This window comes from Dermacentor variabilis, chromosome 4, assembly GCF_050947875.1.
Source record: "Dermacentor variabilis isolate Ectoservices chromosome 4, ASM5094787v1, whole genome shotgun sequence".
NCBI lineage: Eukaryota > Metazoa > Arthropoda > Arachnida > Ixodida > Ixodidae > Dermacentor > Dermacentor variabilis.
The window spans coordinates 73,685,779-73,709,895 of NC_134571.1; the positions used below are offsets into that span (position 1 = coordinate 73,685,779).

A 24,117-nucleotide genomic window follows, 5' to 3' on the forward strand; every position below is an offset into this window, starting at 1 on the left:
ACCTCAAATTACCGTGAATGGACTCACATGTTTGCGCAGCAACTTAGTGAGAAAAATAAACGGGGGGGGGGGGGAGGGGTCGACCGAGATACAAAAATCACCACGACTATGGGGAACCGGCGCTGGAGTTTTCACGACTCCTGCAGCGCCACACTGGCGGTCAGAACGTGCACAATGCAGCCGCTCCCGCGGACGCAAATTGCTACTGGTAGTGACGTCATAGAATAAAGAAGTCGAAGGAAAACAAAAGGATGCCGACGATACTGTTGCGTATAAAAGTTCCACAAATACGTCGGGATGAGGGAGGTTGTATCCTTCTGCGTCTTTCCATCTAAACCCTACGAACAAGAACGGAGGCGGCGTTGCACCCAAGCTGTCAGGCGAGCGGAGTAAGTTCCCGTCTTCTCGCTCTGTCAAGCGGTGTCGGGCTGGTTTATAAATGGAATTTTGCGTGTGTGCTCGGTTTATTCGATAGTGAAGACGGTCAGCCATGGCAGCTAGTACCAAACAGCAGAATTTGCAGTCGGCATTTCGTCGGAAATAAAATGAGCCATAGCATGCACCATCCGGCATATGTACCAACCATTTTTCCTTCGCAATACCACCGCCAAGCCCCTTCCAATGCCTCCGCAGCAAGCGAACGATACGAAAGGTAAATATTATCCTTTCATTGCCAAGAATTATGTGGGAGGGAAGCTGCATTGTAATACGAGTTGTGTGCGCATACTGCCGGCGCACGCGCGACTAAGCCGCCTATGTGTTTTTAAAAATGCCCATGCGGATGAGGACTCGGCGCTGAGATGCATCCGCTAAATTTATGTAATTAGTGCTAAATGTAGCCAGCGTTGTTACGGATCAAGCAGCGGAGCACTCAAACCTTTGCTTGCGCGAGTCAGCTGCTGATGCGATAAAGCTTTCTTCTCCATTGACTGCTGTGGCGAAGTGACATCAGAATTTTTTATGTCTAGCCAGAGAAATATGGAATGTCTTCAGGGCAACTAATACTTCCGAAACCATAGCGCAGCACGACCGGCGCCATATCAGCTAGATTTGCGAGGCAGGCTGCCACACAAGCGTGGCAACAGCACACGGCGCAACCGTTAAAGAAACACACGTGCTCCCTGCGACACACTGTGAAAAACATATAAAGCTTAAAAAACCTTCTTTTATCATTTCTTCTCTTGATGGCGTTAGCTTCTTTACGAAAACTTGAAGCGGCGCGAGAACGGAAACATACCAACTACAAAACGGCCGCGCACGTGTCGTCTGGCCGCGTTTCGTCGCCATGGCAGCGTGCAACGCACTGTTTTTGACGCGCCGCCTATCCAGCGCTGGTTCCCCATTGGGCGTTCAGCGCCTGCCCATTCACCACACACCGTGCAGCAGCATAAACTCACATGCAACCATCACCACTCATACGACAAATGAGACCCTCCTGACTCTTGTTTTTCATGAAACTACGTTTCCTAGGGTCAGGGAACAGCCTACGTTTAGTGGACTGTCCCATCGCCATATTCATACATGCTAATAGTGAGTTATTTCTTTCCTACCTCAGGCCTGAGATCGATTAACAATGCACAGCCTTCAACGTTACTTGCGTGAGTAGTATGTTGAAGAATTATCTTGCTCCGCAACGGCAAAATGTATTGAAATAGTCGAATCCCGGACAATTGGTCTGACGTCGCCGACTGCCGGCGGGCCACACAGTTATGCGATCCGTTGCACGTGTCCCTCTTCGCCGACAGATGGCGAAACCAGTCCAACCCTTATCAGGAACTAGTTTCTCTTGCTTCTCCGCTAAAGAAAATACTACGGCGGTTTCTCGCTTTCTCCTCGTTAGGCGTGCTTTATTTCGCGATTCATAAATAATAGTATACGTGAGCTTCGCGTGAAATCTCTACGCTAGCAAAGCATCGTTAAGCACAATTATATTTTTGATGTTGCTAAGATGGTTGCGCGAGTGATTGCATACAATAGGACTACTGGTAAATGCGGGTGGTCTATGCGGTTCTCCGAGTCGGATTGCGAGACCCTCGAAATCTGAATCAGAAAAACCACGCGTCATCTGAATGGCAGGTCACTTTCCGGAGCTGGGAGAAGGAAGTAAGCGAGGACAACTTTCGGTGATGCCCGTCTCAACGTCCCGTATCACGCAACATTAAAGCATCACGGCAAGAGAGAAAAAGAAAAATAGCAGGTGTTCGACCACTACAGTAGCCGTTGCTTGCAAGGCAGTCGTACGTCAGCACAACTTTGCATCGCTATATGATGGGATGCTGTCACTGCTTGTCTCTCGACTGAAAAGTAGGATTGAAGGTGCCGCTAGCAAACAAGAACGTTGCCGCTTTGCCAACATCGACATGAGGCGCACAAAGCAACACAGCCCAATTACGAAACCGTCTAACCCAAGCTACAGCGGAAAAAGTGTGCTGACGGAAACTGCATAGCGCTGGCGCGACCGGAAACCAGCCGGACCTAGCGATTTCTCCGACCTTGTCGCTGGGAGCATTTCTGGGGCCTCCAAGTAAGGTCTAGCAGTCGGAAAAAAGCAACCGAATGTAGTCGGAGCGCCCTGTTCAGACTCACCCAATAATATTACTTCTTTTGTGGCATTCCAAAACGACCAACCGAAGTCGCCCCTCCCTGGTGGAGCACAGATAAGTTTGAACGCTGGAGTTTATCGATGAACAATTTTATCACAGCATTTTCGAAATCATGGAGCGAATGACGACTGGCGTGATTGATATCTCGATAGTGAGACTTAACCATGCATACATAGGTCGTTTGTTCTATACTTTATGTTTAGTTTTATTTTAATTATTCACCTTGGGCACATACCGAGATTCTGACTCTTCAGCTTTATTGTCTTAAGAGGCGGACGCTATCGCAGCGACAAACTGCAGTGTTTAGGCAGCTAAATCAAAAGATTAACAGGTTGCATTTTTTTAAATATTTACTCTAGCGCACATGTTGTCGTTTCTGAGCCAAGCAGCAGTTAAACCATGCTAAGAAATATCCTAACACTCACGGTGATTCCGAGATATCGACCTACAAGATCTGCTAAAACATAAATTGCCGGTACAGTCTGTCCCGAAATTCTTGACGCACGCTTTTGGGCTACTGGTATACCTGAAACGACCGTGTATTTCGTAGCCCACTGGAAGGCCGGATAACTCGAAAGTGGTGCTGTTGTATACGATTTCTTACAAGCAAACTCGGATGCATCAATACTCGTGGAAATATCTTCTGACAATGGTGGTGTGTGTTCGCGATGTGCAGTGCCACGCAAGAGAGCTGCTGCCTTTGTCTAGATGCCCCAGCCGATACGACCATTTGTGGCAAACTGAACGATGAACGCGTCAGCTTGACTTTGCGTGCCTGCTGTCGTTCTTTTTTCTCTCCTCCTACACGTATTTTAGGCCCCTTTACCGTTTGTCTGTACAGGTTATCCGAGCGGGCTCAGCCTGGTTCGTGCCTTTTGTGCCTGTCCCAGTTATCACTATACTCTCTTTCTTGCGGACAGGGCGCCGGATGGTGGAGAAACCACTGCTTTTTAAATAACGCATTTATTCCAAGACTAACATACCAGCAGTTTCGCCACAAGGCTGCCAGCAGTACAAAGTTGCTTTCATATCCGCGCACGATAGAAGTCTTTTCTGAAAGCTTGGTTTACACTTCTTTTATGAGACTTATTTTATGATGTACACTTCTGGGGGTGTTTCTTTCAGACGCGAGAGAGACAGGGAGCACAGAAACACGGTCACAGCCGCAGTCATTCAGACTATCACTGCACAGCACCAGTTCTAACACAACAAACAGCAATTCCGGCTACAGCCGCCTGTGCAGGTAGGTTGTCCTGAAAAATCGTAGCAGTGCCTTCGTCGCCCTCGGTGGCAATTTCCTATGAGGCCGGCACTGCTGTGACAACGGTCCTTGGTCAAGGCATGCTAGCGCGACTGCGAGCTATCGTCTCTTCACAGTGTAACAAGGTCAGTCACACAGAATGTCGTTGGAGAGTCTTCTCGCCACCACAGTCACCACACGAGGCGTTGCCTCCCCATATGATGCGAACAGCTAATTTATTGTCTTTTTACCTCTCCCTCTCCTGTTGCCCAGTGTTGGGTGGCAAACCAAATTTTCCCTGCCTTGTTAACCTCCCTGTATTTGCCGTCTATTCTGCATCTGTATCTCTCAGACGCAGTGTAATGGATAAACTAATTCGCCAAAAGGCAGCGCATAGTGACATCACCGGGCTTACCGATCTTCACCAGCAAAACCATTCTTCCCAGTGGATCCGTGTGGCGCGACACAGTCAGCAGCTGATGCCTGCGGCAAACGACGTCGAAAGGGATGCAGCTCGGAGTTAGGTCTTCAAACAGTTCCGGTCTGTCCCTTCGAACCTGGAAGTATTTCTTGACGTTCTTGAAAGCGGACTTCGTGTCGTACTTGCGGGCTCGCAGAAACTTGACCAGAAAGTCGTCATCTGTGGGGCAGTTCAGCGACGGCTCACCTTGTTGGAATTGAAATGCGGGGTAAACAAGAGGTGAGAAAATACGCACCGCTAAAGAGCTTGTAGCGCTGCGACTACGTCTACATGGTTGTCCACTGAATCAGATGTTCAACCGTGCCATTTTAGAACGTTTGAATTAAATGCTAGTCCGCGCCACCCTTGTGACCCCGCTGATGAAGATGCATACAACACTTGATCCTTGAGTAACTGCGATACGATACTGCGCGTCGAAGACGAAAAGCTGGTTTAATGTTACCAGACTGTCGGCCAATCAATCCGAAAAAAAAATATTTGGTCGATGGACAACAATGGAGTTACAGAAAATGGCACTTGTGGCTTTCGATATCTGCGTGTAAGTATCATAACGATACTCGTGAACGGCGACAATAATCTTTTTTTTTCCCATAAATTGGTTGCGGGTAGGTCACGTCTGTATTTATGACACGCGTTTGTTTTGTTATGGGTTTAGCATGGCTGTCACTTGGGTGTGTTGGTAAACGTTCATGATGTAAAAAGCGCTACGAAAGCGGAGACTTAGCAAGAACACATGACTTGTTATGTGTTGCCTTTTATGTAGATTGTTGTAAATTTATTGGCCTCCTCATCTACTAATTCAACTGATGTACGTGTCTTCGAACTCTTTTGTATGTACCCAACTGTGCATGTATCTTAGTGTTATTTTACCTTTTTTTGTGACTTCGTTTACTCTTGCGCGGAAATTCGCATATGTTCGTGATACTTGACTGTCTCATTGTTTTCATGCCTTTAGTTTTGCTTGCCTTGCAGAGGAGTAGCCGGCGACATTAAAGGATCCATCCTTTTAACTTGACTTATCAGAAAGAAAGCGGGGTGGGGGGGGAGGGGGTGTGAGTGGTCACTACAGAGAAACCCTAAATCGGTCTAGATTCATAAAGTACTTTTCCATGGCTCTATCTTTTTGTCAATTTAGCAGTAATAGGTTCATTATTAGAACACAAAATAAAAGCCAAAGTGTAGTGTTTAAAATTCTGTGCGGAAGCCAGAGATAGCGCACGTCAGTGCGAAGCCACTTGATTTCAAATAACATTTTTGTACTGTACCTTGATGGTGCAGTAAAAGTCACTTGCCCAGTTTCGTATTGGACTGTGTAAGCACACAATGTGGCCCACCTCTATCTGTACACTCTTAATCAAAATTACACCCTTTGGGTCGTATCTTGACACACAACAATATCCGTCATCTGTCTTGTCCGCATTTCCTTTCTTTAACTCTGCGGACCCGGTACTTCCAAGTCACGAACGGCATGCGCGTTATAAGGATGACAGAGCATTCTCGCCAAGAAAGTAGCTAGCGCAATGTTTTCAAGAAACGAAACGCAACGAAATCAGAAGACGATTATTGTTGTGTGGAAAATATACACCCCAAAGGGTGTACATTTGTTTAAGAGTGTAAAGGAACAAAACTACGCTAGTAGGTGCTTTAGAAATCGGATGTCATGCCATGCTACACTCTTAAAACAGTTTCACTCTTTGCGGCGTATATTTGTCCCACAAGATGATCATCATTTGCCTCGCTTGCGCTTGCTTTCTTCAAAACGCTGCGCTCGCTACATTCCTGTCGAAAATGTTTTGTCATGCTGATAACGCGCTTGCCGTTCATGCTTGACCCGTGTTCCCAGCGTTAAAGAAAGGAAATATGGGCAAGACAGATGGCGACTATTGTTGTGGGACAAGATACGACCCAAATGGTGTAAACTTTTTTAAGAGTGCAGTGCAAGAATTTGAGCAAACACGTGAGCAAACATGGCAGCGCGCCCGCGGAATCGCCGCGAAAGGACCAATGTGCGTCATATCGCGGGAAAGTGCTCGATCGCTTTGTGTGGCACAAACATGAGTATATAAATTCGAAACCGACTTTTTTCTGAAGTAGACAGTCGCTACTTAGTACTCGAGCTGATCATTCAGTTTCCTACAAAAATCGCCGCAGTGTATACTGGCGCTGCGATAGCTTAACTATACTAGGCGACCGATGTCTGCTCGTCATACTTGCGGTTTGAGACGTTCTTCTGGCCCTACTGTTTACGGTTTGCTGAGTTCCCAACAGAGCACACTTTTTTTTCAAACGAACGAATGCATCAGGTTTCTGCAGTCATATATAACCATGGAGAACTGTGCCGCTTATAACAGAACGCAGTGCTTACATAAATAGATATGCAGCGTCACAAAGCCATTTGAAGCCAGAAAAACCAAGTTTACGCAAATCCATTTACTAGCTATCATTTGCATGCAGACTGAAGCACCATAATTGCAGGTCCCGTAGACGCTATAGCGCCGGAGTTCCTTCTAGTACTTTCTGTAGAAAATGCTATGCTGCTGGTGCGTTGCATTGAGTTTAGTGTTTCTAAACAACGCCGTTATACGTTTACAGTGCCAGCGAATTATGTGCGGGGAGACCGACCGTTACGGCCAACACATGGCAGTGCAGCACATTATCGCTTGCCTGATGATACTGTTTCTCCTTACCTGAAATAAGCTGACGCAACTCTTCCAGAGCCGTCTGTTTTACCTCAGGCGTTTCTCCTAATTCTCTGCGTGCAACATCATCCAGGGACTCTAGCGAGGCAATACTTTCTGATGTCCTCGAACTCATGTCTCTGGCCACTGCAGGAACAAACATACAGGAGATGCACCGGATGACGTCGCTGAAGAAAGAACGCGTACTGAAAGAGGCCGCACGCAGGTGACGAAACACGCGAGACAATTCGTGCGGCGCGGGAGAAACAGCGCCCGGACATAGAGAAAGAAATTAAATAAAGGCGGTACACTCGGCGAAAACTGGCAGCAGGAAATACGTCACGCCGTTATTAATGTCGACCGTTTGCTGCCGCGAGCATCAGAAAAATAAGAATGTGAAATGAACTTAACAGACATTCATTAATTTTATTATTCTTTCCCTCTAAAACTAAATAAAAGTTTTGCATAGAAACGAACTCTGCGACTTATTTGCGTCACCAGCAACAAGCTAACCCCACTCCAGACGAGCCAGGTGCGTGCGTCATGCGCCAGACAAAACACGCCACCGAAGCCAGCGAGGCTGGCTGTGCTTGCGAAGTTCGCCTCATCGGCGACCCGTCTCACTTTTTCTTTTCGATTTAGCCGGGTTTGCCTGGATCCCGGTGTATCCTTGCGTTCCTTCTGCGCTTCGACAAGGCACCACGGCACTACTGGACTACGGCAAGGTGAGAAATATTGTTTGACAGTCTGCGAGGCATTTCAAGCAATTAGGCAAGCAATTAGGCTTACTGCACGGAACCTAGACTTGCGACACAGTTAGCGAAAAACAGCTCAGCCGTCCTAGCGCAGTTGATTTGAGTTACTCACTCTTGCTGAGAGATGCTTGCGAAGCTTTCTGTGAGTGCCATATTATTGTAACTGATTTCGGTACTATTTGGCGGCGCTCGCCGATCCTGGTGCTGTGACGCAGGAAACGCAGCAGGGCCGTGTAACGCAGTTTCGCGTGTACGAAATCTTACCGGGACAAGTTCGTGACGCTTTCTCTGACCTCCAACATGATTGTAATTAATTTTGTTAATCTTTTTTTTTTTAATATACTGCAGGCCCTTCACGGCCCGTGCAGGAGTGGTACAGAGATGCAATGAAAAAAAAAATCATGATGACAAGTCAATACACTGAATGCAGTTAATAAAAGAGTCGACGCGATTGCAACACACAATATCGTTAGTTAACTTGTTCCACTGGGAAATGGCCGACGGAAAAAGGGAATGATTGTGAACACTGACACGACTTGGGGGAAGATAGATTGTTTTGGAGTGATTAAGTCTGGTTGAACGTTTTGGAGGATCTTGCAGGTAATGAGAACGTGCTATTTGGAAATGATCATGGTATAATTGATAGATAAATTTTAGTCGCGAAATTGCTCTTTTCTGCGAGAGGGGTTTTAGGTTTGCCCTTGCTAGCAGACCCGAGACACTGGACTGCCTTTTGTAGTCCGAATATACAAACCTAATTGCTAATTTTTGTATGCGTTCTATTTTATTTATAAGGCATTTTTGATGAGGGCTCCAGATTAGATCAGCGTATTCTAGGCATGGTCTTATTAGTGCTTTGTACGCATTTAGTTTGAGGTGTGGTGGTGCTTCGCGCAGTCTCCTTTTTAAAAAGGACAGTTTGCCTATGGCTTTTTGGCACATGGTCGAAATATGAGGCTCCAAGTTTAGGTTAGGCATGAGTTTAATGCCTATGTAATTTACCTGGTTGCTTTTGATGGTTGTTGACCTTCCGATCGAATATGAAAAGTTAAGCGGGAGTTTCTTACTTGTGAAAGACATGTAATGTGTTTTTGATGTGTTCAGTTTCATGCCTCAAGTGTTACACCAAGAATAAATTGTTTGAAGTGAATGATGAAGTTCTATCTGGTCTTCTTGGTTGTGTACGACTGTGTACACGACACAGTCATCAGCAAACAGGCGCATCTGAATTGAGTTTTTAACGCAAAACTGGATGTCGTTTATGTACATCAAGAATAAAAGTGGTGCCAGAACTGATCCTTGAGGTACTCCGGAGTAGACATCAAGTGGTTGGGAAAGATTATTATCGATTGAAACGCTCTATTTACGATTGGTTAGAAAACTGTTGATCCAGGATATTATTTTATTACTAATACCGAAAGCCGATAATTTTGTGATTAAATCCTGGTGCGGAACTACGTCAAACGCTTTAGAAAAGTCTAAAAAAACTGCATCTAATTGGCCATCATTATTAAGTACGTTAGCTATGTCATGAGTTAACTCTGCTAGTTGTGTTATGGTTGACAGGCTTGATCTGGAACCATGTTGTTGTTAATATAGGAGTTCGTTTGTTTCTAGGTGAGTTATTATGACCTTAAATATTACGTGTTCCAGTATTTTGCAGCATGAGCTTGTTAATGACACTGGGCGGTAGTTATTTAAATCGAATTTCGAGCCCGATTTATATATTGGAATTATTGCAGCCTTGCGCCAATCGTCTGGTAGCACTGATGTTTGAAGAGAAAGAGTGAATATTTTAAATAGATACTTTGATGTCCAACTTGCGTATCGACTTAAGAATGAGTTAGAAATTTGATCGGGGCCGGTAGAGTTTTTAAGATCGAGCTTATGCAATAGAGATAGTATGCCCTCTTCACTTACAGTTAATTCTTCCATTGGTATTTTGACATCGTAAGGTGTTAAAACTGCGTTTGTAGCATGTTTCGTAAAAACTGTTTGAAAGAAGTTATTCATCTCTTTAGCAATGTGTTCAGGGTCCTGAATAGCATGATCCGAGACTTTGATTTGCGTTATTTTTTCTCGTTCATCTGACAAATATCGCCAGAATTTGTGAGGGTCATGCGCCATAAACGAAGGTAATGTAGTGTCAAAGGAACGGGCTTTTGCTTCCGATATCTTTTGTTTGAATGTACCGATAAGAGCGTCTAACGCGCACGTGGCCCCCTTTTTCCGCCGTCGTTTTATTTTTATTTTTAGTTGGATGATTTCACGTGTTATCCACGGGTATTCTCGGTTAACGCGTTTCTTTTTATTAGGAATGAAGGTGTTTTCGGAATACTTAATATTTCTAAAACGCGTCCAGAGTTCTTGTACATTTGTTAGTTCACTGAATGAATGAAACTGGAATTCTAGGAAACCTAGTAGGGCAGGATCATTTGCGCGTGTGTAATCCTTAAAGTATATAGGTTGTGGTTTTTTGTGTTTTCGCGTGGTTGAAATCGGACAGGTTAGAATAAGCGCTTTGTGGTCTGAAATGCCATTCTCGATGGACACGGAAGATCCTTCTAATGTATCACTTATAAGAACTAAGTCAAGTAAAGATGATGATGTTGAAGTGATACGGGTCTTATCAGTTACCATTTGGCTCAGTGAAAACGTAAATGCCAAGTATAGTAGTGATTCTAAACTTCTAGACACGACGGCCGTCATGCGAGCGGTTGGGATGACTATGAGGCACACTCGCCTCGCCTCTCGTGACGCAGCGAAAAGCAACTCGGCCGTGATGACAATAGTTTGGCGTGTACTGAATCTTGGTGGCACAAGTTTGTTTCGATTTTTATGGCCCCGAAACAACATATAGCTTGTTTCGGTACCCGCGCTCGTCGAAAACGCGACGAACGATTGGTAAGAGTGATAACGAGGGTGTTACTTGTGCCGGCAGAACGCGCAAAAGATAACGCCAAGGAGCTCAAACACCAGGAACTTGCGACTCGTAAATTTTCTCTTCCGTACGACTGAAAACAGGCTTTGAACCCACACATGTGTCTTGAGTGCGAGTACAAGGAATTCTGCGAGTGACTAGCATCCATGGTCTGGTTGAGAGACTGTGTTGTGGCTATCTCTGCCTATACATGGCGTACTTTCCCGTCGGTTGAAGCCAAGTTCTTTTGGAAACGCGTCGTCGCCCGTGTATTTGTGCTCTTAAAGGGCAGGAAATGGGGCCTGCGAGTGGGGGATTGCTTGAAAATCGGATGTTTTAGTGATATGTATGGTATTGTTCGGGATCAGTCGTGTATTTTCTACGTCATGTATGTAAAAGCGAACTGCTTTTGTTTGTAATGCCGCCCATTCAGTACTTTCGCACGTTTCACCTCTATACGCATTATACCTGTAAGGTGTTAATACCGAAATGACACAGGCTTGTAATTTCCTTTTTTCTTTTTCAGCTGACGTCGTCCTGTGAAGCTTCGTACGCGAACTATTGCTGCTTGCCTGGTGCCACAACGTTGGATTAATGCACAAAAAGTCCGGAACAAGCATTCATATAGAGTAAAATAAACGTTTCCTTATTTCACAAGGTGTTTTTCGTCGTCTTTATGAAATCGCACGTCGCAAATATTCGATAGAGGCTTGTAAAGATCATTCGCAATCATTTTCACTCAACAACAAAACAATTCCGAGCAATAACCGCGCGTAGTTGAGCAGTAGAAGCAAAACAAAAATAAATAAACAAACATATGCCGCGCCGATCAGTGCAGCCGGCGTAACGCGTTCCAGGTAGTGCTCAAAACGGGCGCGCCCGAAACCGGAAGTGTATAGGTCAGGTGCTTATGCCTGTGGCTTGGAGCACTACAGTAAATTCGGCAGCTGGGCTTTATGGGAGTGTCCACTTTTGTTTAGTGTCTTTCTCTATCACCCGACACATATAAGGGGCAGTACAATAGAGCAACATAGTAAACGATAATAGTGGACACTCGAGCCGTCTCGCGGCCAAGCTCAAAATGCGCCGATTCCGGCAGGTGGCCCTGCATACGTGTTTCACTATTGGAAAGCGTGCACCCTTTGTGGCTTCCCTTGTCTCACAACGATAATCGTTTTCTGCCTTGTGTGACTTTCCTTTCTTGAAAACTCTGCGCTCGCTGCTTTCATGTCCAGAATTCAATGTCACGTTGATAATCCGCGCGTCGTTTGTGACCTGGAAGTACTGGGCGCACAGCGTTAAAGAAAGGATATGCGTGTGGATATGCGCGTATAAGCGGATAAAGGCGTGTAAAGTCGGAAAAAACTTATTTTTTTGTTCAGCCAAATATTGCATCGTCATTGCGTACATGTCATATAAAATGGGGTTATTTGCAGTTTTCGTGACGTCGCGTGATAGACTGGCCAAGCGGGCGCGGCTTCAAACTTTTTGCATAACCGTGGAGCGCTCATGACAGAAACGGAGCGGATACAGACTGTAATAGCTTTCATCATCACTATCATCATCATACTATTTTATGTCTACTGCAGGACGAAAGCCTATCCCTGCGATCTCCAATTACCCCTGTCCTGCACCAACTTATTTCAACTAGCGCCTGCGAATTTCTTAATTTCATCACCCCATTTACTCTTCTGCCGTCCTCGATTGCCCTTCACTTCTCTTGGCACCCATTCTGTAACCCTAATGGTCCACCGATTATCTAACCTGCGCATTACATGACCTGCCCAGCTTCATTTCTTTCTCTTAATGTCAATTAGAATATCGGCTATGCCTATTTGTTCTCTAATACACACCGCTCTCTTCCTGTCTCCTAGTGTTATGTCGAAATTTTTTTGTTCCATCGCTACTTGCGTTTTAGGCGTGTCACAATGCTGGCGCGTTGAGGAACACCAGCAGCGGAGTTCAGTCACGGCCCAATGAAATTACTAGCTAGATTAACCCCCGTATTCCATAACGCTCCTCCACTAAACACTCCACCTCGACTCAGGAAAGTGAATCGCAGCGCCGCCAATCGACTGAAATGACCATTGCGCTTCACATCACACCCCAGCAACTCTTGAGAAGCCTAGTGTATTCTTCGGTCATGGGTCAGAGCTGTGCGCAGCTCAGTCAAGTCCCGCATACTTTACAGCCTTAGTAGCGGCACACGGCAAATAGAGAAGTTTTGAGGAAGAGAAACAAAAGACTGAAGGATATGTATACAAAATGATACGATGGAAAGCGTGTATGGCATAGCTGATTAACTCAAGCTGACTATGGGACTATTTGTTACCGCCCCTTTTCAGAGGAAAAGCCAATACATCATCATCATCAGCAAGTGAACGAAGAGCTTCGAGTCTAGGATCCTTTGTTAATGCGGGTTTAAGCTTCTCGTTTACTATCTGTTCTACTCAGACCAGTGTGTACGGTCCACTACGTGATATACAAATAGCGCCTCAGCAGGAGCACTAATACGTGTGCATACAACACTCATGCCAGAAGTGAAAGCGAGGGGCTCCGTCAGAGCGGATTGAGCGGAGCGTGATGGCGCATCCACTTAGCTTCGACGTTTCTGCAGCCAAAGGCACTGCACAACTCTGTAGGCTTTCTAATATTCCATGCGTGTGCGGCGCGTGCACCATCAATACCAGCACAGCACGAAGGCACCCCGTGTATCCGTGTAACTGCTATCGTTATAAAAGGAATACGCGTATCACCGCTGAAATTCCTCACGCAATACAAAGCGCCATGAAACGATAATACTAGTGTATCTGTTATTCTTGTGCTCAAATTATCTGGCTATCAACAAGTGCCACTTCGAATGAAAGGTGGCTCCAGTGGGGAGAAGACAACGAAGTGTTTTTTTTGATACAGTGATCCTCTATCGGGGGTAGGAGCCACGCACGTGATAGGCAACAACAACAGTGATGTTATTTCTAGCTATGGTTTATTTCTTTGAAAATCTAAGTGCATCCGCTGGTGCTCGCTCACTGCTCGGTCGTAGTGGAAGTGGACCACCCCGCACGTCTGCCAGCGACGGCGGTGTCAGCGGCGGCCGCCTCCAGGAGGCGTATCGGTCAACAGAGTGACAGCGAGCACACCCATAGCCACGGCGGCCGCATTTCGATGAGGGCGAAATGCGAAAACACCCGTGTACTTAGATTTAGGTGCACGTTAAAGAACCCCAGGTGGTCGAAATTTCCGGAGTCCCCCACTACGGCGCGCCTCATAATCAGAAAGTGGTTTTGGCACGTAAAACCACATAATTTTGAGCACACCCATGCTTACTCTCTCCGCAGTGAGGACGCTTCCGATGACGACTTCCAGCTTGTGCAGAGCCGCAGAGCGAAGAGAAGGAATACCAGGACGTCTTCATCGTCAAGCACGCAAACTGTAAGACACACGCAGAAGCCGTTCGCCTATACTGTCCTTCACACCGTCGACATGACGCTACTTATCAGGAAACCTTTGACGATGTCACTGGAAGCCCTGGTGCCAAACGAGGTATCTGACATTCGAGTGAACACCCCAAAAAATCTACTGGCGGTTGATGCCCAGCATGCGGCTGCTATCACCACACTACGCGGCTTAACGAACCTCGATGGCATTCAGATGCGCTCTTTGATCCCTGTGGTATCTTACATAGTGATTAGCGTTATCTACGACGTAGGCGTCGCCATCTTTAGTAACGACTTGTCGATTCTTATCAAGCCAGAAAATGATGAGGTCATTGTTGATGTTACTCGGTTAGGCAGTTCACGCTGCGGGAAGACTGTATTCAAGGGTAAAGTTAAGGTGGGGCACTACAGACATGCAGTGCGACCCTTCATTCCGAAACCTCTCCAATGCCGTAAATGCATGAAACTTGGACACATGAGCAGCGTCTGCGAAAATCAGGCTGCATATGGCCCCGCTGCCCCGAGCCCCATGCTGCAGATAAATGTGGCGCGACGGTAATGAAGTGTTCGAACTGCGGCGAGCCACATGAAGCTTCATCGAAGAATTGCCCACACATTAAGAAGGAAATGGCCATCTTGATAGATGTGGCGAGAGATCATTCATCTCATCGTGAAGCCTCCGATAAAATCAGGAAGCGACGTTCCCGTCCCCGACGCTCCTCAAGGAAGGCTGTTGCCTCTGCGACGCGCATGCCACTTCCTACAACCTCCTCCTCTGCCGCCCAAGCCAGGCACTGTAGAAAGGACCACAAAGAACAAGGCGACTGAGAACGCCACATCTGCCGAATCTGGGCCGGCCCTGCCAAAACGACAGCATTCACCAACAGAGTCACAGCACACTTTTGCTGGAGAACCCCTGACGCCTACTGTCGGTCATTTGTGCGACGAAGACAGGCAGGCGGCTGTAATGCTGCAATCGCTAATTAATACGAACTGCATGATACTGAACAAGCTGGAAACACCAGCAGATCGAAGTGCTCTGCAAATACTGCATGCACCAAATCCAGTGCTTGCTAGCATCGTTTACGCACCATGGCTCAACCAATAGTCCCCTTCCGCACTGAAGTTAAATGTGCGGCGATCTTTCAGTGGAATGCCAGAGGTCGAAGAACCCGTACAGCAGACTCGCCAATTCATTTTTACAAATCGCTTCCCCATACTGGTCATTTGCGAACCAAATACATGAACTCCACTCAGACTGTCTGGTTACGACTCTTTCATCTCGTCCACATGCGATGGGAGCACGAAAGTAATCATCTACATCCGCACGGACTTTACATGTCGCTAACGCGGTTGAGCCTCATGACGACAACCAATATATCTGCCTGCGTCTCAAAAAGAAGGCTGTGTCATTTGCAGTAATTGCAGCCTACATATCCTCAGCGGTTCGGTTTCACGGCAAACGACTTAATAATATATTGCTAATGACCAGTGGCCCCTCGGTTATCACAGGTGACTTTAACGCTCATCATCAGCTATGGGGAAGCACGAACATTGACTCCAGTGGCAGGAGTCCCGCCTATTTTGCTGCGAACCACGATTTGTGATGTGTGAATGACGGCAGACCTACATTTCTGCGAGGCACGACCTATAGTAGCTGCTTGGACTTCACTTTGGGATCACTGCGCTTTGCCTCGAACGTCCAATCGTTTACGGACATAGAAACACATGGAAGCGACCATATTCCAACATACATAATGATTAGTGGAGTTGAGCAACGCTCATCTACGGTCTTGCGTACAGTTTATTGATCAAGGTTTAAGAAGCATATGGATGAGGCATGTCGGGAAGGTTTTTCAGAAACTGTCGAAAATTCAATCGCAGAAGCAATGAAAACATCCATCCGCTCGCTTACAAGGTCAGCAAGGCGAACAGACTTGGACATAGAACTGGAGAGGCTGAGTGCGGCACGCCGACAGGTGGAGAGAAGGTATCTGACCTGCTAGCACGTAGTCCGTTTTGGATCTGAGGGCTACACGACGCATACAAAAGAAAGTCCAGCGTCGTGTCGCTAAATTGGAAGACAAGCGACGGAAAACTTTCTGTCAGTCACTTGATTCCCGAAAATCACTCTCGCACATATGGAGAACGGTTAGGGGTCTTCAAACACATCCGCATCAAAGGAAGCCCTTTGCTGCTCTGGCCCTCTACCAAGCCCACTTGGAACTTGAAGTGGCTGAAGAGTTCTGTGCACGGGTGGCAGGGTCCGTGGCCATCATTATTGACGCACCACTGAATGACATCCCTGATGCACATGTACCAGAAATGAACGTGCTATTTTCACTCGAACAGGTAGGCGCTGCGTTGGCGACCCGCAGGAGTTCATCACCAGGACCGGATAGCATCACGTACGCTGCCTCACGCCACCTTGGACATGAAGCGCGTGGTGAGCTGCTCAATTACTGCAATGAGTCTTGGCACAACGGCGTCGTTCCTAAACCATGGAAATCAAGCTGCTTGATCCCCATTCTGAAGCCTGGAAAATCTCGAAGTGATCTGTCATCATATCGTCCGATTGCGCTTTCGAGCTGCTTCGGCAAAGTGGTGATAAGAATGATTCTTGCTCGCTTGGAATAGTACCTAGAGCGATACATCTATACGGACACCATGGCGGGCTTTGGTCGAGGTCGCACGTCCATCGACAACGCCATTGATGTCGTAACCTGGGTCCAAGAACAAAAAGAGCCTCAAGTGCCTATCAGTGGCACTTTTTCTATATATAAAAGGAGCATACGACAACATGGCTTATGAGGCCATACTGAACTCACTTGAGGCTGTGGGAGTCGATGGCCGGATGTATCAATAGATTCGAAACCGTTTGACTGAGAGGTACTTTTTCCTCTCAGACCCAAAACGGCCCAAATTCGGAACATTACATCTGCCCTAGTGTGCCGCAGGGTGGTCTGTTGAACCCTATATTGTTCAAGCTCGACCTGATAAGACTAGCGGAGTACTTACCGCGGACAGTCCATGTCTCAATATAGGCCGACGACATTTGCATCTGAGCCTTTGCGGTGACTCGCCCTAAGGTACGAGCCAGGCTTCAGCGGGCGACAACCATGACGGCGTCTTATCTCCGAGAACAAGGCCTCAGTGCCTCTACTGAAAAGGGCGCTTTGGTTTGCTTTACGCGCAAACAAATGTCATTGTATCCTGTTTCAATCACTGGTTAAGCTTTGTCCTATGTTAATACGCATCACTTTCTGGGTGTCATCCTTGACCGAAACCTCTAGTGGAGCCCTCACTGCGTCAATCTGAAAAAGTTAGTTGGCATTGCTCCTGTCTTCAAATTTCTCGGCGGGAAAAAAATTGGATACTCCAGTCCATTCTATGCTGTAGCTGTACAGGGTACTGTTTCTCGGACTCCTTCGTTAGTCTACAAATTTTGTCAAATACATGCAGGACGAATATTCGCGATTTGGAGAGCATACAAGGTCTAGCCTCATGCACGTGTTTAGGGCTGTCTCGGTGCACCTCAACAGCAGCAACAATTGCCATCACGAGAGACCATATGATCCAGGCACAAGTAGCTGTCGACTCTCTCTGAGCGCACATTCGCCATCTGTCAACGATCCACAACCATCACTTAGCCTCCCTACCAGCCGAGAGACCTTGACACCTCAAGCGACCTTTTCAAGAGGGGTTAGCGCTCATCTAGAGGGCATACCGTCATCTATACAGCGGCGGTGAAGCCTTCATCTCCCCTGTGGTGCCTGCGACAGCCTCAAGTGAATTTTGCTATTCCCGGAATTACAAAGAAGGCCAATCATCCATCGCTGGCTCTGAAGTAGCTGACGCTCCTATCACTGCACCAGACGTATCTGACCGCATACATATGTATACCGACGGTTCGACTTGAGCTACCAGCTCAACTACCGCATTCGTCGTTCCAACTAAGCAGGTTACACTTATTTGAAGTTGTAACACATGACAACATCTACACCGGCAGAATTGCAGCTCTCCATGCCACTATGACATACGTCACCTAAGAGCCGACAGAGAATAGGACCGTATTTTGTGACTCTAAGGCAGCTCTTCATAGCATCAAGTCTGCATTACATCACAGAACTGAAGAGCAGATGATATCAGGGAAGTACACCGGATTCCAGCTCACTGTGGCATCGTCGGCAACAACCTTGCTGGCAAGGCTGACCGGTCTGCCCACGAAGACACCCAGAGGCGTCCGATACCTTTGATGAGGTCGGACACTGCCAGAGAAATTCGCTTACTTGCATGCAAGAAGTAACAAGATTTCTGGAGTTCAAGTACCTTCAATTGCCGATTGCATAGACTGGACCCCACGCTACGGCTACAACTGCCATCTAGCCTTTCCTGCGGCGCAACAATCTTGCTGTGCCGTTTGTGGCGGGGAGTGGCGTTCACAAACGCTCACTGCTATCATATGGGAATAGCCGAGAGCCCAGTGCGAGACACCTGCGGGTGCGAGGAAACTATCGAGCACCTATTGTGTACCTGCCCTCGCTACGACGTAGCACGCAGACAACTTTACACCGACTGGACTCAAGACCGTTCTCCGAGTCAAAGATACTCGGACCGTGGCCACACCCCTCACTGGCACGAAAAACGATTCGTGCACTAGTACACTACCTGAAGTGCACCGGCTTAAGAGACCGTTTATAGTGTCCCTGTGGATCCTCCCACAAGCACTCAGTTCTTACTCTCTCCCTTTTCTCTCTTTCTATTCCCATTTTCCCACCCCCAGTGTAGGGTAGCAAACCGGGTGCTCGTCCGGTTGACCACCCTGCCTTTCTTGCCCTTGCCCTCTTGCTTGGTTGCATGAAAGGTGACGCAGGCATTGATAAAATATATGAGGTATTCCAGCTGACGTAATGAAGCTGTCCAATGAAAAAAATATTTAAAAAGCACGGTAAAAATACGATATCAAGACCTTCGGTCTTGATACCTTGGACTTTCGGTGTTCGGTCATCAGAGGTCGACCGAACACTCTAGGTCATGAGATCCTCGTTTCTTGTAAACCTTTTTTTTTTTACTGAACAGCTTGGCTAACGTCAGCTGGAACACATTCAAGAACCTATTCTTACCCGCTTTTAAAAGAGCCTGCGCCTGTATGCTGAAATATGTTGGTGATTGTGACGAGCGAGACATGCTACCCTGACTGTGACTGCAAAAATATTGACTAGAACACACCAAGGATAGCATGAATACTGGTGAGCTTCAAGTCTATTGGGGCCCTGGCCAGAGTTGAGTCTACTAAGGACGGATCTGAAATATGTGTCTCACTACTTTGCGTATTTTTCATGGTACCATCAACGAAGGGTAACGCATTGCACAGCACGTTTCGAACTTATAGATGTGTTTTTTTTCAACTACTACAATAATGGCTTGTGATTACCAGTTATTTCTTGCAAATAATTTGACGTCGAATAAAACATATTGTTTGCTTGAAACATTATAAAAACTTCATTGACAAATTGACGCATAGACCTAAGAAACCAAGAGGAACAGCGACGTTAATGCGGTATTTCTTTTGATAACAATCCAAAAAGCTGTTCTTTACATCAGAATTTCGCAATGTGCGCCAAATATTTGCCTCCTACTAAATTCACTTGACTGGATTTAGCGATGATGCATTCCGAGCTGTGAAGAGACTTCGAGTACTGGATGAAATTTCCGCGCGTTTGTGTCCACTACGTTTGTGTCTTCGCTGCCGCCGTTTAGATAGAACGCATCTGTACGGTGCTCTCCGTCAAACTATCGTTTAACGCGGTCGACCCTCACATGTCGACGTAGCAGCAGTGTTGGGTAGCCGCGTGTTGTGATGTGTGATACGGCGGCTCTTGGCTTGTTCAAGGCGACGGCATTCTTTGATGATGGCGTCGATAGTCGAGACGTGGCCGAAAATAAGCAGATTGAAAGCATCTTCGGCGATGCCTTTTAGCACATGCGACACTTTATCTGTTTCAGACATAGTATCGTCAGCTTTGCGGCATAGAGCCATGACGTCGAAGGTGTATGAAACGTACGGCTCTGTAGATGTCTGAACACGAGACGCAAGATGCCTTTCTCGCGGCAGCCTTGCGCCCAATGGGTCGCCGAACAGTTCCCTGAGCTTTTCTTTGAAACTGTCCCAAGTGGTTATCTCGTCGTCATGCGTTTCGTGCCACACGCGTGGGGTGCCACCGAGATAAAAAATGACATTGACGAGCATGATCGTTGGGTCCCACCTGTTATTAGCCCTGGCGTGCTCATAGAGCTTGATCCATTCGTCAACGTCCTCTCCCTCCAGGTCAGAGAACACACTAGAGTCGCGATGTTGGGCAACCGTGATGATTGGAGCATTCGGACAAGCCGAAGCCGTTGCAGAGGCGGTCTCGTCACCGGGAGGCATGGTGACAAGCTCGATGTACCGACCACTGCGGAGTTCCGTGGTGAGGACGGGGATCGCTGACCTCCACCAGAATGTTACGTGTGGAAATACACAGATGAAAGAGGCTATATACAGGCTATCTACACTGGAGCCAGATCGTCAGCCCGACACTCGCTCGTGCCAAGGGCACAGACCCACTTCTTCGTTGTTCTCGCGGCGGCTCGTCCCTTGAGCATCGCTCGATGATATCGTAATATGTTTCTTCTTATTCTCTGCACTTATTAATATTGTGACGTGGTAGTGACTGTGAAGAAAGCAGCCAAACTGAGAAAGACGAAACTAGCGTTTTATTGGGCGAACTTGTGCCCTCAAAAACAGGCTACACTCAAAGAACGGCGACAGCGGCGAACACAGTCGGCGATCGTCGAAAATCTGATCAACGGGTCAAGCGCGTCGGCTTTTATACATCAATCGTCGAATGTTCCAAACTAATCACAGGGACCTGCGCGCCTTCCACAAAGTTCTATATTATTGGCGTCGCGCACACATGCAATCAGCTTACACAAGGTTCGGTCGATATTTGGATGGAACCATCGATAACACTCCAGAAACTTCCCACACATGCAAGCGAGTCCTGCGCTGTGCGATAACATTTGTTCAGCGGTGAAACGTGTCGCCCGATGAAGACAAGTACACGTGTCAATATTGCTCTCTGTCCGTGGGCACCGAAACGCCTGATCTCGAGCATAATACGTGCGTAACCACCTGTACGCTGCAATATGCTGGCGATTGAAACGAGCGAGACATGCTACGGGGACTGTGACTGCGAAAATATTGACTAGAACACACCAAGCTAAATTGCCTAGAAATTCAACCACGCTTTCTGGTATCGCTACTATGACGATATCGAAAAGATATTTTTTAGAAATTCGATAACTTCCAAATTTTGTATGTTTGGGATAGTGCACTAACAAAAAGGAATTGCGTTATTTCTGCTTAATGTTCTTGCTGATGAAACTTTGCAAGCGCGAGGAACATTGTTCATTTGCGAAACTCGGTTGTAGTGCTTACTAGAAAAAGACGGCTGTTTGCCTCTCGGGGGCGTTTTGTCTTCCCAGAAGGTCACCAGATTGTTCGAACGGAAATAAGCCTTTGTCACACCTATTGCCTTTGCTTATGTGTGTTGACAGAAAATACCAGGAAAGCAGCGTTACAGGCAAAGCAATTGCTCGAATCGACTGCCAGGCTGTAATCCCGCCTGTTTCCAACATCACCACCACCACCTGATCACCACAGCTGAAGCAAAGTATTGCTATGTTTACTGATGAAAAGGGCAACGTACCGCGAATCGTCCTGATCCGGGCTCCCTGTATATCCTCTTCTATAGGCAAGTAGCTACGACTCTCCAAGAAGAGCCTAGATTTCCATGAGGCCAAATGCTCCCATTTCACCGCCGACCCTTTTACATGGCTGCACTGCGACTGTTAGACGTGCAGTCTAACCTAGAACTACCTCAAGGAGAGAAGGAAATAACTTGCTTACGTATAAAGGAGAAGAGGAGCTTACTCTCTCGCAGCAGCCTTGAAATCAGGCTCTGTGCCACCGCCTCTGTCCAAGAGCAGCTTCAATGTCTCGCGCCGGGCTGTGTTTGCCGTTCTGCGCAGAATCGGTAAGGAGCGTAGAAGAGAGTGGCCTAAATTAGGAGTATTGTGTGGTTAAATTTTGAATTTTTTATCTTGCTAGATGTGGGCATGAAAACCATTAATACAACTGTTCGAAAGAAACGGAATCGTTGAAAACGGGACTTTTCATTCTACAAGGTCACACGAGTATGGTGCGTATTCTTTTATGTCAGTGCTTGGCTTTGACGACATGATTATAATTTCTTGACACTGCGTGAGGACAAAGAAATCATGGAACGTAAAAAGCTTCACACATAAAAAAATTCAAAAAGGATATATTGCTTATGAGGGCTGACAATATGCATGAACACGTGCACTCGGTTATATTCTTGCATGTTTATCCTAAGTACTCCGTACAAATAATTTAATTCAACGTCACTGCTAACGGCAGGCCGATGCCATTAACTAGGATATTCACGTAAGGAACACGATAAATAGGTTTCACATCGACCTGCTTAAACCTAGGGGCACACTTTGAAACCGGTTAATCGTCAGCGCCAGCGTTAACCGATGCGAGATGAAAAGCAGTAGCTGTGCAACAAGGTTGCGCGCGCGCTTTCGCTGAAAGCATGTTGCTATGCCGGTGGTGCGTTTTCCCGCGTGCGACGGCGGCTTTACCACTGCGCGTGAACTTGAAAGTGTTTTGCATACGGCATTACGCTTCCACAACTTATCTCTGTGGTCAGCGAGGAAAAGTGAAGAGAACTAAGTGAAGTGAGAGCCTAACGATGGGCTTCGGCAGAAACTAGGTGGCATTCAGGAGAGTGGTGCTAGGGGTCTCATGGAGACAGCAAAGGAATTGATGCTACGCGTTTAGGGTTAGATGCGCTCGGCGTTGTAAATGAATACACAGGTACAGGCAACGGCCGACTGGGCCATCTTCTTCTTCTTCTGCTGGCACCCGTATTTGTCACTACAAAACAAACAAACGAACATACATAAACAAAGTCGTATTAAGTTGAGTTCATTTGGGTCAGTGCGGTCTGCGATTGATGGGAATGCTTCAATGCGCATGTGACCGAGAGAAAGTACAGGAAATGCAAGGAGGTGAACAATATGTAACCAGTTTGTTACCCTACACTGGGTTAAGGAGAAGGGGTAATATAAAGAGACTGTTCTGAAACTGCTCATAATCTCAGCATTCCTGGACATCATCATTATTTCTTTATCTCCCGGGTTCAATACCGCTTATGGTTCCGGGACTTTCACATGATTAATTAAAGGCCGTAATAGGAAGGCAGCATGCAAAAGCTTTCCTAATTCATAAATTGAACACAACAATTTGTGCAAGTAACGGATAAATTCACTTCAAGTAGTCTGCTTGGAGAGGCGGCCTTGCACTTTTTGCAGCAGGCCATTTAAAGCATACGAAGTATTCAAACTAAAACACACTCTCTTTCTGCATAGATAGTGAAGCGTTCCCGTACGCGATCGACTTTCAAGCTCTAATATCGGGAACTCACGCAATGTCCTGCCGCTCACATAAACCCGTAGCGCGCAGCCGCCGTCTGGAAACCAGTCTTCCCGGAGCACATCCTGCGGTGTACTATACGTGCTACGACGCCCGCCGCAGGCAGTCGCCGCTCCGAAGAGCAGTTCGCCCGAGGAAGACATCTACGCGCTCCGCCTACTAACTCTAACGCCCGCCGCTGCTTATCAGGGCTCGCTGAAGCTGACGTTGCGCTTAGTTGCTTAAATGCGAGAAGTACGTCGAGTCCTTGGCTTCGGTATCGTGTAGGCGCTCGATGAGTTCTTCTATCGGCGCATTCACCGTGTTTTCGCCGCTCTCGTTGCTACTTATTTGAGTTCATTATGCACGGCGTTTGCTCTGTGTTCACGTTGCGGCAGCAGCACAATGTGCCGTGCAACCGTCGCGTTTGTCTAGAGCCACTCGTGTACACTATCACGGAGA

At 46.9% G+C, this 24,117-nt stretch overlaps 1 protein-coding gene across 1 annotated transcript in view; it reads right to left on the reverse strand.

Annotated features, from left to right (window-relative positions):
• LOC142578239 (uncharacterized) overlaps nucleotides 1–23,827 on the reverse strand; it is a 69,228-nt gene extending 45,401 nt beyond the window's left edge. Inside the window, exons 1-4 of the mRNA XM_075687639.1 lie at nucleotides 23,669–23,827; nucleotides 22,090–22,179; nucleotides 7,012–7,149; nucleotides 4,259–4,510 (exon numbers count right to left, since the gene is read on the reverse strand). Coding sequence (XP_075543754.1) covers nucleotides 4,259–4,510; nucleotides 7,012–7,149; nucleotide 22,090 — 391 coding nt within the window. The 5' untranslated portion in view covers nucleotides 22,091–22,179; nucleotides 23,669–23,827. The remainder of the gene's footprint in view (nucleotides 1–4,258; nucleotides 4,511–7,011; nucleotides 7,150–22,089; nucleotides 22,180–23,668) is intronic.
• Nucleotides 23,828–24,117: the final 290 nt, after the last annotated feature.